At 35.8% G+C, this 18031-nt stretch overlaps 2 protein-coding genes and 1 pseudogene across 2 annotated transcripts in view; 2 read left to right on the top strand and 1 right to left on the bottom strand.

Annotated features, from left to right (window-relative positions):
• The window catches only part of SNW1 (SNW domain containing 1), a 24082-nt gene extending 12270 nt beyond the window's left edge, over positions 1 to 11812 (top strand). The window contains exons 4-14 of the mRNA XM_016156630.2: positions 548 to 643; positions 736 to 842; positions 1884 to 1988; positions 2771 to 2840; positions 3508 to 3573; positions 5312 to 5428; positions 6078 to 6219; positions 8444 to 8540; positions 10210 to 10327; positions 10893 to 11056; positions 11137 to 11812. Of these exons, the coding sequence (XP_016012116.1) occupies positions 548 to 643; positions 736 to 842; positions 1884 to 1988; positions 2771 to 2840; positions 3508 to 3573; positions 5312 to 5428; positions 6078 to 6219; positions 8444 to 8540; positions 10210 to 10327; positions 10893 to 11056; positions 11137 to 11335 (1281 nt within the window). The 3' untranslated portion in view covers positions 11336 to 11812. The remainder of the gene's footprint in view (positions 1 to 547; positions 644 to 735; positions 843 to 1883; positions 1989 to 2770; positions 2841 to 3507; positions 3574 to 5311; positions 5429 to 6077; positions 6220 to 8443; positions 8541 to 10209; positions 10328 to 10892; positions 11057 to 11136) is intronic.
• On the top strand, positions 4223 to 4341 carry LOC118600544 (annotated as a pseudogene).
• Positions 11810 to 17971, bottom strand: LOC107516676 (SRA stem-loop interacting RNA binding protein). The gene is made up of 4 exons (XM_016156632.2): positions 17850 to 17971; positions 15102 to 15160; positions 12379 to 12486; positions 11810 to 11916 (listed from the first exon to the last, which is right to left on the bottom strand). Exons 1-4 carry the CDS (start codon positions 17944 to 17946, stop codon positions 11845 to 11847), a joined length of 336 nt encoding a protein of 111 aa, XP_016012118.1. The 5' UTR covers positions 17947 to 17971; the 3' UTR covers positions 11810 to 11844.
• Between the last annotated feature and the right edge of the window lie 60 nt (positions 17972 to 18031).

The raw sequence follows: 18031 nt of genomic DNA, 5'->3' as shown, positions 1-18031 counted from the left end.
TTTTCATGGAAGAAAGTGTTCTGGTTTTTTTGACAATGGCACATGTTCCTTTTCTTAATCTATGAATAGAGTGCATGCCAGAAAAGTCAAACATTCTAAGTAGACCGAGGTCAATAAAATTGTCCAGGCCCAGTGAATTTGTAAATTATTTGGAAACCTGACTTAAATTCTGATAAGCTTGTAACCCAAGATAATGGTATTATAGGCAATTTATATCATCGTAATTTCAAGTCCTAGTGAGCCTCAAAAATAGGGATCACTGATGCATAAGATTTTGTTGGCACAGTTTATTTGAATACTGACTTGATTAGAAGATCTCAAATAATTTAAATGCATGTGGCCAAAGGAAAATTATTAACTTATATAGTCAGGGCAGCAATTTGTATATATATTTTAAGGTTCCTGGGTTTTAAAATCTAGAAGACAAAATCTATGTCCTAAATTTATAAGTTGCTGAGAGGGAATGTTGATTTCTGAAATGACTAAAGGAGGTTGCTTCTTTCCATTCTCTGTTTTTCTTAAGTCTGCTTATGTTTGAACATTTTAGGTCATTTATAGCAAGTACACTGACCTGGTTCCCAAGGAAGTCATGAATGCAGATGACCCAGACCTGCAGAGACCTGATGAAGAAGCTATTAAAGAGGTAACTGGGAATTCTATATATAATTTTTTAGATGACTTTTTAAATCTTTATTTAAACTTCCAAACCACTCAATGTGGTGTTTCTTATTTCAGATAACAGAAAAGACAAGGGTAGCATTAGAAAAGTCTGTGTCACAGAAGGTTGCTGCGGCCATGCCAGTTCGAGCAGCTGATAAACTGGCTCCTGCTCAGTATATCCGGTATGATCCTGCCTGGGAATCTTGGTTTCGTGTCAGACTTAACTGGGGTTGGGAATCCTGGTATTCTTTCACAATTGTAAATCTGGTTTTTAAATAATGACTTAAAGCCTATTAACCTTGTGCAGATAATTAAAGGCAGAAAAAAATTTTAAGATCCACTTTTAAGATATGCTATTTTCAAAATATTTTTCATTTTTTTTTTAGAAATTAACATTTACATTTTTATTTTTAGTTTTCATTTACATATAATAGGCATTATGTAATATATACTATGAATATTAATATATTGGCAATATTACATGATGTAATTTACATAATAATTGTTAGAATGATAATGTATAATGTTGATAATTAATGATGTATTAATGTCATTTATATAATAGACATCCTTATAATACTTCTAAATGTTAAGGGGTTTCACTCTAAATCTTTGTGTGGAGGGATACTCACGTAGATATTAAAGGGAAATTCAGAGCTGTTAGGGCTGCTACCATTGTTCTTTCTCTGTTTTACTACCTGTAATTAGTCAAAAGATACTATAAATTGCCTACTGAGAATATTATGGAGCGTTTTTTTCCCAAATGCAGACTAACAAAATAGGTACTATTTTCTAGACCTCTTATCTATGAAATTTGACACTGCCTTCCATGGTGGAAAATGGACAGAGATGGATTACTTGCAAACTAATATGATTTTAGTTTACATTTTGCTTGTAACTCATAATTACTGTTCTCTTATCTCCGTTGCTATCTGCTTGGCCTAAATATTTTGCAGTTTGCTATTAATACCTTGTGAAAGACTACATTGTCATATGCACTCTAGTTTAGGATTGTAAAAAGATGAGTACCTGTTGGTGATGATGACATGTTTTAATAATTGCTAAAGCTGTGCAGTTGGTATATGATAGATGAGCATTCATTGCATATGCTCTGTTTTTATATATGTTTGAAGCTTTATGTAATAAAAAGTGAGGAGGGGAGACTTGAGACTTACTAACTAAAAAGGACTAGTTTCACCTTTAGTTTCATCTTCGTTTTTCAGATATACACCATCTCAGCAAGGAGTGGCTTTCAACTCTGGAGCAAAACAGAGGGTTATTCGGATGGTGGAAATGCAGAAAGATCCAATGGAGCCTCCAAGGTTTAAGTAAGTAGATGGCTTCATGAGAGTGAACCACTCTTCTTAAAAAAGATATCTAAGGATAAAAAGGTCCCAAATGTTATTATCAGGTGAATTGATAAACAAATTATGCAATATCTATACATGGAATACTGTTGAGCAATAAAAAGGAATAAAATTTTATTACACTCAATACCATGGATGAATATCAAAATAATTATACTAAATGAAAGAAACCAGACAAAAAGAAGTACATACTGTATGATTCCATTTAGATGAAACCCTAGAAAATACAAACAAATCTGTAATGACAGGAAATAGATCAATGGTTGCCTGTGGGGAAGGAGGGGAAGACGGGCAATGAGGGGACAAGTGAGGATAGGTAAGGGGCACACAAACTTTTGGAGGTGATGAGTGTGTTCATTTTTTCAATTGTGATGATAGTTTCACAGGTAAATACTCATGTCAAAATTTAATCAAATTATATACTTTAAATACCTAATATAGTTAATTGCATGTCAGTTATACCTCAATAAAGCTGGTTCTTAAATAGAAAAAAATATATATGACTCAATGAAATGATAACAGTATTGTGGAGATGAGTTGGGTGGTAACGATGACAATTTTGGCCATGTTTTAATAACTGCTGAAGCTGAGCAATTAGTGTATGATAGGTGGGCATTCATTATACAGTCTGTTTTTGTATATGTTTGAAGCTTTACATAGTAGAAAATGAGGAAGGGAGACTTGAGACTTAATAACTAAAAAGAAAAAAGTATATCTCTGGTGTGCTTTGATTTATGCTTCAGGATTAATAAGAAAATTCCCCGAGGACCACCTTCTCCTCCTGCACCTGTCATGCATTCTCCTAGCCGAAAGGTAATTTTGCTGTAGTGTAAAATCATATTTGTACTCATGATTATTAATTTTATAAATAATCTACCATAAAGTCTAGATGCTTCTATAAGTATATTTCACCATTACTTGCTTATTGTTTTCTTTTTCAATTTGTTTTTCAAGATCAAATAGGGACCCACTCAAGACTATAATGTGTAGTTCCAGAGTGCTGGTAAAATGTATGTAAAATGTTAGCGATAAGTTTTATTATTACCCTAACCCCTGCTTTTAACGCAATGAACAGGATCTGCTATTTGACATGAAGGATGTCACATTTATAGGAAGTGAGTACCTGGGATCATTAGGTCTCTGATAATTTGAGTGGCTTTTTAAAATTATATTTTATTACCAACAAAAGGACAAGTTTTCATCCCAAAGAGGTCACACATCAGTTTAAATATGGAAAAATACTAGCCAGAATTTATAAATGTTAAAAATAATTTATATATTACTTTTCATTTTTTATATTAAAGTTATTCCTAAAATTCATGCTAAGAGAAACATTAGTATATAGTACTACCAAACAACTGTAATTTCAGCCTTTGACTACATTTATCCATATTTCTGCCTTTGAAGAAAAAGATTGTGCTTGGGATTTTAGCTACACTATAAATCTAAAAATGTCTTTTCCACTCTTTCCTCAACTCAGATGACTGTGAAGGAACAACAGGAGTGGAAGATTCCTCCTTGTATTTCAAACTGGAAAAATGCAAAGGTAATTAAGTTGTCATAGAATCAGTCTCTTATATTAGAACCTACTGGAAAATACCCAGGAAGAAACTTCAGCCTGGGAACTTTAGTTAAAACATCAGTATCTCACTGAGCTGAATGTTTTCAAAAAGAACACCCAACGTATATGACTTTTCTTTTTAAAAAATATAATAGAAATGTTAGTACGCCAGGTACATGAATACCATGTAGATTCTTTTAGTGACTTGTAGTTATTGGAAGCACATAGAAAAGGAATAGGTAGAATACAGTAACAACATATCAGTAAATGATAGTATTTTTTTAGAAAACTCAAATTTATATTTAATATTATCTTTGAAAGAAATTTATTTAAATGATTGTATAACAAGAGAGTAAATATGGTGCTTTAATTTTTAAATTATTTGAATCTGTATATAACATTGCATGAATAAGCTATTTAAATCCTATATATCTACTAATTTCCAAAGCTTTCCAGAAACCATGAAGAATCTGAAAATGATGTGGAATATATTTCCTAATCACTATTTCCTCTTTTCCCCAAAATCATATTTCATGATTCTGTTTTTGACGGGTGAAGGCCACTTTAACGCATGGATTAAATATAAAGTAATCCTTAAAGGAAGTTATGTACTCATCGTAAAACAAAAATATTGGTCTACAACCATGCTACCCTGAATAAGCCCGATCCTGTCTGATCTCGGAAGCTAAGCAGTGTCGGGCCTGGTTAGTACTTGGATGGGAGACCACCGAGGAAGAACAGGTGCTATAGGTGTAAAAAATAAAAAAAAAATAAGAGATTGTAAGCTGACAAGGTCCTTGCAATCTGTGAGGTCAACCAAGGGTTACCTCACCTAAAAAATATATAAATAATAATAATAATTAAAAAATAAAACAAAAAGATTGTTGAGTGATCTGATTTGGGCCGATGAATATGTAGGTAAACTATGAGGTTTCTTGAACTTATTCTGTAACAGTTCTTTGCATTAGGAATAAAGGCCATGGACTTGAGATCAGCATTTGGGAGTCTAGTCAGAAATCTGCAAAAATAAACCTTAAGCCAGAAAGTAGCATGGATATTCCATCATATTTCTTAAATTATTGAAATAGTATGCAAAACTTCAGAACACAGAATCTCAGTTGTCTCTCAAAGTTTTATCCTTTTTCCATTTACTAAAACTAACAAGGTTCCAAGAATCTGACAACTCATTAAAACTGTACAGCAGACTAAACTACCTGTAAATACTATAATTTCAGTGATTTGTTTCACCTTTCTATGACTGTTATACTTACTTGAAGAACAACTATTTAGCTATTTGATAGTCATTTCCTTTAATTACAATCCACAGTTGTTAACATGAGAATCTATTTTGCCAGAACATGAGCTCTGAAGTCATACTGTCTTGAGTTTAGATCCTAGCTCATCCATTTATTAACTATATGTCCTTGGGGACATTACCTAAGCTCCCTGCCTTAATATCTTTACCTGTAAAATGAAAACAATAGTGTTACCAGCCTTACAGATTTACTGTGAAGGTTCAATGAGACCATAAACCTGTAAAGTGCTTTAACGATCCTCCATACAAAGCACTCAGTGTTAGCTGCTGCTACTGTTGAATAATTGTGAAGAAAGATATAAGAAAAAGAACTTCAAGTGGTTGTCAGAATGGACATATTTAAATCCGATTTTAGGAATCTGTCGTTGCTCTTTTGTAACTGTTATTTTCTGTCCTCTTTCACACTAGGGTTATACAATTCCATTAGACAAACGTCTGGCTGCTGATGGACGAGGACTGCAGACAGTTCACATCAATGAAAATTTTGCCAAACTGGCTGAAGCCCTCTACATTGCTGATCGGAAGGTTTAATTATTTAATGCCCTTGGATAATTTGTAAATCCATTCTTGATTACCTAAGATATTGTTACTTTAGCTACCGTACTGAGTACCTAGAGAGCCTCTCACCTGTGGTATGTATTCCAGAGATGGCAGGTGCTAGTTGCAGCTCCTTACCTGGTCTCAGCCTTTGTAGACTCGTGCACCCACCCCACCACTGGCAATGTAGCTTCCTTACAGCATTCCAGAATAATAGCTCATTAGGCTGATCCTATTTTGTGAGGATTGCCAGCTGCTATTACTAGGTTTCATGATTTTCCTCTATTTAGATGTAGATGTCCCCCAAAAGGTCAGTAGCAGGGAAGAGCAAGTGAACATTTTGACAGATTTTTTAGATTGTTTCTGAGAAAATGTTAGTGAAACCCATGACTTACAAGATTTATTGGGATCATTTTAGTTTTAGCTATTAAGGCATTTCCCATAGTGATAAAGCTAAATTTGCAATGTCTTTCAGACAAACTATCTTTTACTGGGCATTAATCTTTGTTTTAATCAGTGTTAACAACTCTGAATTCTTTATAACTGCTTTCAAGCCAGACTTTAGTTCAGGAATTAAACGGTAGCTGTAATCATTTATCCCAATAGTGTCTTATTTGACATTTGACTTTACTTACAGGCTCGTGAAGCTGTGGAAATGCGTGCTCAAGTAGAGAGAAAGATGGCTCAAAAAGAAAAGGAGAAACATGAAGAGAAACTTAGAGAAATGGCCCAGAAAGCCAGGGAGAGAAGAGCTGGGATAAAAACCCATGTGGAAAAAGGTATTATGACGTTCTCATTACCGAGTTGACTTTACCTTGTAAAAAATATATCTCATTTTAGAAAACCAATTGTCTTTTACTGTATACAAAAGTAGCACATACATATGAAGAAAATACAACTATTTCAGAAATATAGAAAGAGTAACTTCTGCCATATGAAGCAGAAGAAAATGAAGAATATATATTTAAATGCAGCCTTCAGTATGGGAACTACATGGGGAGTTTTTAAAGTTCTGAGCCATATACTCTTTAAAATGGCATATTAAAAATAGGCATTTCCGTCGTTTTATTTTTCTTGAAACTTAAGTCCTAGACTAGTACAATTTTATTCATTCAGTTCATATTGAACATCTGCTGTGTGCAAGGTTCTCTTCTAGACGCATGGTCTACTAGACAGGTGGAAGGGGGCATATAATACTGAACATTTAAGAGTGTAGACAAACCAAAAAAAGTTAATCATGTAGTAATAATCTTCTATAGAAAAAAATAAAACAGAAGTGGAATAAAAGTGCCAAAAGGAAAGGCTTGTCAGAGTAGACCTCACTTCCGAGATGGTAACGTTAGCACGAAAACTTGAAAGAAGTGAGCCCTGTAGATATCTGGAGAAGAATGTCCTTGATATAAGGAAGAGCAAGTGCAAACAGCCTGAGTTGGAAAGATGCCTGGTATGTCCAAGGAAAAGCAGGGAGGCCAATATGGCTGGACTGAAGTGAGAAAGGAGAGTAGCAAATAAAAGTGGTTAGGGCAAATAAGAGTAGTGTCTTGATGGCATATGGCTTTTTAGCCATTGTAAGGACGTGGCTTTTACTTCAAGTAATGAGGGAAGCAGTTGAAGGGTTTTGAGCAGAGTTACATGATCAGACATATTAGAAGACCATGGAATGGGCAGGGAAACCAGAACACTATTGGCAATAATCCAGTGAGATGATAATGAGTAGTAGTGAAAACACGGTCAGATACTGGATGTATTTTGGAGGTAGAGCTGACAAAATTGACTTGTGATTTAGGTTAAAGTTTTAGAGAAAAGCAGTTGTCAAGAGTGCCTCCAGAAGTTTTGACCTGAGCAGTTGAGAAGGATTGAGTCGCCATTTACTAATATTGGGAAGACTACAGGATAAAGAGGTTTTAAAGGGAAAGATTAGGAGTTTAGTTGTGGACATGTTAAATTTAAAATGAAGGTGTCGGCAGGCAGTTGGTTATAGGAGTCTAGACTTCAACTATAGAGAAGTAACCAGGGTTATAAGTAGTGATCCAGTTCCTTGAATCATATATGAATGACTTGAGACAAGATACAAATTACCTGCCTGTTGGACACCTAACCACTGACAATAATTAGAAATAAAACTTCCCTATATCTAAGTTCTCTAACTGATTTAAAAAAAAAAACAAGAGTGGTTCTTGAGAAATGAATTAAAATTTTGAAAAAGCTCTTGCCATATATTAATAAAAACTAACATTTATTGAGTTGATTACTATGGTAAGCACCATTTTACATGGATCACTTCCTATAATTCTGCAGCAATCTGATGTCGTGGTACTATTATTGTCACTGTTTTTACAGAAGAGGAGAGCAAGGCTCAGAGTGCTTAAGTAACCTTTACAAGGTCAAATTGGTAATCTGTCATAGAAACAGTATTTGAATCTTAACAGACTGGCTCCAAAGCTCATGCTCTTAACCACACTATTCCTTCAGACTGGAGAGGATAGAAAAAATGAAGTTAGACACAAACACAATAGAGATGAAGATACAACCAAAGTTCTTTATTCATAGGCAACCCAATATTATAAGGGTAAATTTATGCATAATTCTTTTTCCCTGATATTTTATTATGAAATTTACAACACATAAAAAAGTTAAATTATACAGTGAACACCACCCATATCTTGACTACCTAGATCTATAGTTAACATTTCTTAAAATGATTAATACAGCTAAATTTGTTTTATCATGTTTGTACCCTCTTTATTCATCATCTTTCAGTCCACCTCACTACTTTGATACATTTCAAAGTAGGTTGAAAACATCAGTATACTTTATCCCAAACCATTAAGTTGCATGCATGATTTTGGAATTCACATTCAAAAATTAAAACAGTACTATTGGATTTAAATTAATTCATGGAATTTTCTAAGGTTAAAGATTATTCTCTTGTTCAAAGTATTAATGGGTAATATAGCAATGAAGTAATTTTCAACTCAGTCTTATATGATTCAACTTCAACAGAGGACGGGGAGGCACGTGAGAGGGATGAAATCCGGCATGACAGGCGAAAAGAGAGACAGCATGACCGGAATCTTTCCAGGGCAGCTCCTGATAAGAGGTAGGTGCTATTTGACATAAATACAAACTGTGAAGACTGGCCTTTGTGAACTAAGACCAGGTTTGCGTCTCTCCCTTCCTCTTTAGTTTGATAACTTAATAACTTAGCACTTATTTTCTTGCATTTAACTACCTGTCTTGGCAAAAGAATTGACTATCTCTGAAAGTAATCTTTCTTCTATCATCTTATAGAGTCAGCCAGAATTGAGAATGATGGGGATATAGAAAAGGAAATTCAGGTTATTTTTATGAAAAGACAACAGTGGATAGAACTGTTCTGGTCTGTTCTTTTCTAATTTCAAATGTTCCTCCAGACAAGAAATAAGCAGCAGTGCCTCTATTCAGATCCTTTTCCATGCGGAGCACTATACAGAGTACAATGGAGGAGAAAAGCAGGTTTTGTAAAAGGTGAAAATTGACTTCTCATGAGCAGTTTCATTTAAAATTCAGAAAGAGCTATTATATAAAATTGAGAAAATTGACAAAGCACTTTTTTAAAAATCGAAATATAGTTGGCATACAGACAACGCACTCTTAGTAAGTACAAACTTGTTTAGAACAAACTAAATGCATGTACAGGGACCTAGAATAAAGTAGAGATTGGTGAAGTTTGTGGTTCAACAAAGGTTGAGGACTGAAATTGCTGAAATGAGGAAATACTGTAATATGAAGGTAAAATTCTGAATGACGGTGAAATGCAAATATAAAACATTTTCTTCCCAAATGAGCAGCTTTGCATATTCTCATCATTGTATGAACTAATATAATCCATTTTTTCAATTCATATTTTAAACACAAAAAAAGATTCTTGGTAGTGGTCTTTTTGTTTAATGGCGTATTTCATCTCCCTGGATAAGTGATGTCTTGGGGAAGCAGAAAACCTGAATTTAGAATTGTGAGTAAATGTACAGTATGAAAGAGAGAGGAATGAAGTCTGACAGTATGCAGTTAATGACACTTTTGGTCTGAAATTCCTAAGCTATAAAAATCAAAGTGTCTCTGTAGATAAATTGGGCCCTTAAAACCAGTAAAGTGGCTATGAGAATTGGTAACATAGAAAAGCAGTTAACTTGTGATTGGATGAAAATCAAATTGTCTGTAGAATCATTTTAAGACCTGAGCTTCTAGTAAAATAAATGACGATAGTTACCATACATACTGCATTGCATACATACTGAAACGTCAGGGAAATTAATCTGTCAAAAATTATGTTGACTAATCCAGTCATTGACATGTTTTTCCTCAAAATTCTAATAGGATAAAATTACTAAATGTAGTTAGGTAGAAAAACTGATTCTAGCTTTTTGAAAATGATTCATATGATACATCTAATTTGTATCCAGGCCCCCCAATCCTCACATAATAATAGCAAATATAGACCATAGCAATTTCCTCTCTCAGCATGCATTGTAAGGTGATTCCTTCTATTAAAAATTTCTGTGTCAAGAATGAGTCTCTCAAAAGTTCTCAGCTAACAGGAGGGTCTAATTATAAAACTACCTATTCTAATAATCACATATCTGAAATACTAATCCACTAATGCATTACTAGGGAATATATATTCACAAGGTGTTAACAGGACATATTCATTTCCTTTGCTTCCAAGATGATATTTTTAAGTTGAAATTCTGTGAAGAATTTTCAGTTAGTGGCATTGTATTCCAAAACAGGTCGAAACTTCAGAGAAATGAAAATCGAGATATCAGTGAGGTCATTGCTCTTGGTGTGCCCAATCCTCGGACTTCCACTGAAGTTCAGTATGACCAAAGGCTCTTCAACCAGTCCAAGGTACAGCAGAAATAGCATCTTGGGTGTTATGAATACTGATCCTCAGGGAAAAGAAAATCGTATCATAGATTTGGATTAGCCTAAGGTATGCTAGCATGATGCCAAAAAATTGGAAGTTGCATGTTGTAATTTAAAAGACAAGTCAGATAAAACAACTCCGATTTTGACCTATTACAGCTGGCTGAGATTTAAGACACTAGTAGCAAATGAAAGAAGTTAGGTTATAAAACTTTACATTTCTTTCATCTTTTTGCCACTATGTCTATACAAATGGAAACTGTCTAGTACTTGCTTATACTGGTATCCCTCAATTTTAAAGACAAGTCACTAAAGTAATCATACTTGTTAATAAGTACTTTATTTAACCTAAGGTCCCAAAGATGATATGAACAAGTTTATGGGATTTGTGAGTTTTTTTAATGAACATCTTTTTAATTTGCAGTTTAGGTTGGTGAAAATGTGAGCTATAAATGAGCAAGCATTTACTCTTCACATGACTGTATGCAGATTCAACTTTTAATAACTACTACCGTATATCTTTTTTACGTCCTCTATTTTTCTATAGGGTATGGACAGTGGTTTTGCAGGTGGAGAAGATGAAATTTACAATGTTTACGATCAAGCCTGGAGAGGTGGTAAAGATATGGCCCAAAATATATACAGGCCCAGTAAAAATCTGGACAAGGACATGTATGGTGATGACCTAGAAGCCAGAATAAAGACCAACAGGTACCAAGGCACACACCTCAGTTTCAGTGTTCGCACCAGTGAAAACAAAGTGGTTCATGGCCTTTTTTTTTTTTCCCTAGATTTGTTCCCGATAAGGAGTTTTCTGGTTCAGACCGTAGGCAAAGAGGTCGAGAAGGACCAGTTCAGTTTGAGGAAGATCCTTTTGGTTTGGACAAGTTTTTGGAAGAAGCCAAACAGCATGGTGGCTCTAAAAGACCCTCAGATAGCAGCCGCCCCAAGGAACACGAGCATGAAGGCAAGAAGAGGAGGAAGGAGTAAATATACCTCTCTTCAGAGTGAATGGACTATTATCCATAACCCTAATGATAGAGTTCATATGGGGGAACACTTTGTAAATGGTCAGGATAAAAACCAAATCTGGGTGTCAGACCCAAGCGCTTTTTATTACAGGAGAAAGGGTGGGATGGAAAATTCTACTTTGAACTATTTAGTTTTTTTAAACAGTGGGTTGTTTGTGCTTCTCCCACCTTGTGGCATTTATAGAACATAGTGCCCCACACATGATTTAAGACCACTTCCTTTTGTGTGACCTTAGTACTTTGGGGTTTAATATTTTGCGTAAGAACAACTGCTTATGAATAGTTGTCCCAACCCCAGTGAGAAGGATGTTCACATATTGGAACTGTCCTGCCAAATGATGTTTGCCCCTATTGTGTTCTATTTTAATTTGGAGTGGGGAAAGTAAGCTCTAGCTTGGTGCAACTATTTGTTTCAAATAAAAACATTTAGACAAAATTTTCAGGTTTTTTTAATAGGCAGTAATAGTTTCAAAAATATTTCTCTTCATCAGATGTTTGATCCCCTTGCAAAACTTTTGGTCTTTGAGCTTGAACGTGGAGCTGAAAAAAATCAAATAAGCACCGTAAAGAAAGGAAAGGTCTGCAAAAACATTAAAACTGAAAACTGCCACTTTAAGACTGCCTTTTTATTAGGAAGTCAGCACCAATAAGTCAAGAGAATTTTGTTCTTTGTTCATAAGACTCCCTGAACTTCAATTAAAAATTGGAAATCAGTTTGACCCAAGGTCACACAGTGGAAAAGCCAGGATTTCAACCCCAGTATCCCTTGTAAGCAGACTGCTGTTTCCACTGCTCTGTGTTACATAAGCTTGCTAATAACCATTACAACCTTCCTGTATTTCCCTCCCCAGACCTCTCAAAACTGGGCACTCTACCACTACCACCATTCCTTAACAAACATTAAGGCAGCTTCAGTTACAAATCCCAAAGTCCCTATCATTCCACACTTCTGACCTAATTAATATGCAGAAAATTCATGGTATGAGATAGAAAAATATTTACCTTTACTCCATCAATAACATGGTTTTCCTGTTGTAGTGCATTCTGAAGTTCTTCTTCTGAAGAAAAATGAATCCAACCCATACCTCTGTGAAAGCCAGTCTCTTTGTCCTAAAAATTTTAAATTTAAGAAAACTTGAATCATGAACCTGAAAATGTTTCCCATGAGCTCCAAATCAAACCATCAACTTTCTCATCTGCCAAAATGGGATAAAAGACATTTTACTGTCCAAAACCTTGCTTTAATATGTATTCACCCTCCTAGTTACCCAAAGCTTAATCTCTCCATTATTCTTGGTATTCTCTCTGCTTTTCTGCTGCCACTGAAGTAAAATATCGGAATGAGTTTTCTGTCATTCTCGATACAAACCGCACTAACAGCAATAGTCAAGGGAAATTTTAATCCCATAAAAAAGTACTCTCGTTTCTAACTTTGTCACTTCTAGAAACTAGAAAATTAAGCTTCAAAACCTAGTTGCATTTCTAGCAATTCTGTGACCACCCTCATCACCACCATTACCATTATCACATGTTCTTAATGAAAAATAGGAAAAATACATCTATTATCCTTATTTACCTTGTTCCAGACCTGTGGTTAATTTAAGCAATCTTGCTACTTTAAACTTGTGCAAATGGCAGAGTGCATGTATCAGTCAAGCTTATACATCAGCATATGTAGAAAAAATTCTAGTGTGCTTGCATGCACCTGCCCCCCCCCACCCTCCCGACCAGCCCTATTATGGAAACGACATGACAAGATGTCACTATTCAATGTACATCATCAGTCTTATTACAAATTTACATTCTGCTCTGCCTCCCAAAAAAATTCTTAGAGAATACCCCTATACTTCAAAGGTAACTTTATAAGTATTAACCGATAACAAGGAAAGTTTCTGGTAATGTCCCAGTGATTCACTCCTTACCTCAGGTAATAGGACAATTTCTAAAGCCCTCTCTACCTCCATATGACCATCTCCATGAGTAAAGGCCTTAAAAATTTAGACATGCTACATCTAAGAAAGACAGGGACCTGGATTTCCAATTTGAGTGCAATGAACTTAACTAGAAACTAATTTTTCCTGTTATATTTTGTTTTACCAAGAATCAAAGCCTATTTTTGTTTAAGATCTGTTAACACCAGGTCCTAAATTATTTTGTTTATACTTTTAAGAGTGAAATGACAACCAAGACGGCTGGCTGTTAATTTTTTTTGTAGAAACTTTTCAATATCAATTTCATACTCTTTGTAAAATTATAATTTTTAAGCTTATAGAAATATTTTCACATCCATAATACACATACCTCATTTTTTTAGTCAACAGTGTAAAATTCCATTGTATCAATGAATATATAATCCCACTAATGAAGCTAGGTTCTTTCTAGTTATGAAATTATTAACGCTGCTTTGAATGTTTTGACCACACATTTCTGTAGAATAAATTCCTAGAAATGGAATTGCTAAATCAAAGCAAGTGCAAGTTCAAAAATGAAGGTACCCATTAAACGTCTTGTCAGTTTCCCTACACCTTCACTAGCATTAGATAGGAGTAATCTGTTTGATTTTGGAAGGCAAGTAACATTAAACCAAGAGTTAAGAACTTAAGATAATTTAGGTTGATATTTTACTACAGCCTTTTCAGTGCCATAAGGAAAAAAGGGGTAGTTTTAGTGAAGGGTGTGTAAACTATGTGTACTCACATCCCACCCCCAAAAAATCAGTAATTCTAGAAAGCCTGCAGAAAATACAGCCTGGGATAAAGTAGAACAAATTCTATATTGATTTCTAAACCCTCACAAGAAAGTACATTTATTACATTTAAACATGAAAACACTTTTTAAAAAGCACTCAATGAAGATAAAGGTTAAAATGCATATTCTCCACCAATAAGTTTTATGATAAAACTATCGTTCACTACCTCAGCCATTATAACTGTAGTAAGCAGAACTGTAGTAAGCAGAACTGTAAAATGGCCCTATGGTCTCCCCATGTGCCGTCATATTACCCCCTGTATAATCCCTTCCCCTGAGTGTGGGAGGGACCTGTGACATGCTAACCAAAAGAAGAAGGTGAAAGTGATGGGATGTTACTCCCTTGATCAGGTTATAAAATGTGATGAGGTGGCACTCCCATGGCTGCATTATAAGACTGCCTTAGCAGGCTGGAGAAAGAAACTCCCTTGCCAATTTTGAGAAAGCAAGCCGCCATGCTGGGAAACAGCCTGCAGAGAAGCCAGGTAACAAGGAACTGTGGGCAGTCCCTAGGATCTGAGAGCACCCTCCAGCTGAAAGCCAGCAAGAAAGAAGACACCTCAGTCCTACAGTTGAAAGACAAATTCTGCCAATAACCTGTAGGAGCTTGAAAATCAGTCTTTGCCAGTTGTCCCTCTGATAAGACCAAAGCCCCAGCTGAATGAGGACCCAGCCAGGTTGTTCCTAGACTCCTGATCGGCAGAAACTGAAAGAATATAGGTGTGTTGTCTTGAGCCATTAAGTTTGCGGTAATTTGTTATGCAACAACAAAAAACTAACACAAATGATTAGGATAAGGATTTTTTTACCTTTTAATCAGTATCATCCATAATTTTAGAAAACATTTTAGAATTTAGAAATTTTAAAACTCTGAACAGCTTCACTCCGTTAGACATTCAGATAAGTTGATATGCTTTGACAAAATTCAAAATAGAGGATAACATTAATACTTTTTAAAAATATAAAATAATACTCACAAAAGGTAGAGTGCACTTTCGTACATGGCCAAATTGTGCAAAGTGTTCTCTCAGCTCACCTGTATAGGAGGAGAAAACATGTCAGTAATTTTATCTGCCCCTGCCTAAACTGCAACTATTCTTCAAGTCCCAGGCCAAAAGTAGTTAACAGATTTTGTATCCCCCATCCTAGATTGTAGACAGAAACAAAAAAGGGGTCCTAGAGCCTCAAACGTCTTGTGAACAAGAGCTACTCTGCATTTCCTAAAGCCTTAAGATTTAGGAGGCAGCTCTGGTATTGACTATAAAGCTGCGATATACCAGATTTAGGGAGGTGATGCGGTGGGGACATGGATAAATTGCTGAGCTGACTGTAGTCTTCATCCCCACCAAATAATTGAGTGTGTTCATCATAGTACCAGGTACTATACTAGGTGCATGGATTATAATCCCTATGAGAAGATCACATAGAAGACAATTACAGAGTATTGCTAGCTACATTAGAGATTTTCAAATAAAAACCCAATTTACTTGCCTTTCATAATTTAAAATTTGCACTAGGTTAAACGGTTGTTTCTAAAATTTGTTAGGTTGACCCTACCTACTCTTCCTGACTTATTTCCCATGGCTGGCTCATAGTTACTCTCCATTACAGCAAATGAGATTCTATGTATCCAACTTGTGGATTCCCATCTTTGTACATCATTCTTTTCCCTTGATAATGTGGTAATCCTATCTGCCCCTCCCTAAACAACTATTTTTCAAGACCTAGGTCAAATATTATTTCATAAGACAATGCATTAGCCCTATGAGGCCTCAAAGAGGGACAGTCGTTGATCTTATATCAAAAACATCTTTCTCTTCATATTACTTGCTTATTTCCCCCAGTTCACTTAACCTAATTGGTTAAACAGCTGCCTGCATTTGTAGTTGGTAAGTCTCCGCATCCCCATCACTATAGTGTAAGCTTCCTGAGTGTTGAGTCCTCTATGCCCACAGTGATTGATAGATATTTGCTAACAAATGTCTAGTAATCTTTTGATAACCCACAGGGACTAAATTTCTGAAGAGCTCTAACAGTTGGTCAAACCAGTTGGCAAGATCTGATCTCACATAACATGTTACTGAAGGATAAACGAAAGTGTTAAATATGCATGTTTTAAACCAGGTATTAAAAGTTTTAGAACACATTCACTTCCAAAACAAACTAGCTCTGGAAGGTAACCCTTTTCCTGAATTATGTACAATTTTTATGGAAAACCAGCTGCAAACACCAAGAACAATGCCCACCACATAGTAGATACCCCTTAAATACTTTCTGAATGAATGAATCGACTTAGAAGTTGCTTCAAGGTGAATGTTATACAGACTCTTTAGAACGGTTTTAAACCAGCCCATTATGGTCTGGAACCTCCCAATTGCAAGATGTTGGAGAAACCTCTAAGCCTTTCCAGTTTTTCACAGGACCTACACGAGACATTTTACTGGGCTTTTCTTTACCCATCACATATAAAGAATAGAACAGAGGTTACTCTTAGTATTTGTGGACCAGATATGATAGTAGGATGGGAAACGGGCACGAACCAATCTGTTTCCCATCCTACTATCATACCTGGTCCGCAAAAACTAAGTAATCTCTGTTCTATTCTTTTGTTTAAGGAGGCTGACCTGATACCTGGATTATCTACAAAAGTGACCATAAGCACATGTAAAATTGTAAATTGTAAAAATTCAAATTTTAACACCACTCACCAAAATTTTGGTAAGCAAATGTAAAAACCTTATCTCAAAACAGCAGCTGACAAAAATCAATGTTGGTGAGAGACTTCAGTACTGATTACTCCTAATCCTCTATCTCCTATGAGCTTCAATTTTAGTAATCAAGAAAATAACTATCATTTATTTAGTACTTTCGGTATCTAGCACAAACAAGTCTGTGCAGTTTACACATAAACTCGTTTAATCCAATCAACAATCCTATGAGGAATGTTACTGACTCAATTTTATAGATGATGAAATTGAAGAACAGTGGTGAATCCTTTGCCAAGTTACCTTCTGTTAGGTTATACAACTATTAAATGGCCAAGTTGGAATTCTAACCCAAGCCATAGGGCTTCAGAGTGTATTTCTCAATGAATGATATACACTCTCCTCTGCCGAACTGCATGGCGGAGACCTTAAAGGTTTCTCGAACTCAATACATTTAAACTTTTCATCTTCTTTTGACCTGCTTCTCCTACATTCTAACCACGAAATTCACCAACGCTAAAAACTTGGAAGTCATTCCTTCCTTTCCGTCACTCTGTGCTCTTCCTCCAACACGAAAAACTGTCTACTCTGTTAACGTAAGTGTATCCGATCTCCCCTTTACCATTACCTAGTTCAAGTTCTCACCTTTGAAGTAAATTATTGAAACTGCCTTTTAGCTCGTCTCCTCGCCTCCAATTTCGCCACTTTCAATTCATCCTCCTCCCTGCAATCATATAAATAATCCCTACATCGTAAATCTTATAGGTTTCCGAGTAATAAACCTTTCCACCAAATCGCCTCGAAAGATGGAAAACCATGCACACGTGCCCCAAAAGCTCAAGGAACATCCCCACAGGGTTAATTACAAACAAAATTCCTTGCTGCTGATTTGTGAGCTCAAGAGCAAACTCAGCCTCCTGATCCAGCCACCACGCTGATTTAAGTGCTTCGCAGAAAGCAAAACGCTTGAGGATCGCTTGGATCTAAAAATGCCGCCCCTGCTACGCCTCTGTCACTCACTCGAGGCCGCGGTCCAAGGGATTTTTCTGACAAAGGCAATCGGCCGGCCGGTACTCGTCCGCAGAGCCATAGCGCCCCTCACTGCCGAAGCCGCCATCTTTAAGTTGAGGGACCTCCGTGACCTAAGGTCGCGGCGCCGGAAAAACCTGCATGATCCGGGGCACGGGAATCTGCATCCGGGC

The sequence above is a fragment of the Rousettus aegyptiacus genome, unplaced genomic scaffold (assembly GCF_014176215.1).
Source record: "Rousettus aegyptiacus isolate mRouAeg1 unplaced genomic scaffold, mRouAeg1.p scaffold_m13_p_3, whole genome shotgun sequence".
Classification (NCBI taxonomy): domain Eukaryota; kingdom Metazoa; phylum Chordata; class Mammalia; order Chiroptera; family Pteropodidae; genus Rousettus; species Rousettus aegyptiacus.
This window is presented reverse-complemented; position numbering and strand designations above follow the sequence as displayed.

Coding starts and splice junctions, on each gene's coding strand:
- LOC107516676 (XM_016156632.2), bottom strand. CDS start 17,946: ATGGCGGCTTCGGCAGTGAGGGGCGCTATGGCTCTGCGGACGAGTACC. Junction 15,161..17,849: donor CCCTTGGACCGCGGCCTCGA/GTGAGTGACAGA, acceptor CCTCCTATACAG/GTGAGCTGAGAGAACACTTT. Junction 12,487..15,101: donor GAAAGTGCACTCTACCTTTT/GTGAGTATTATT, acceptor TAAAATTTTTAG/GACAAAGAGACTGGCTTTCA.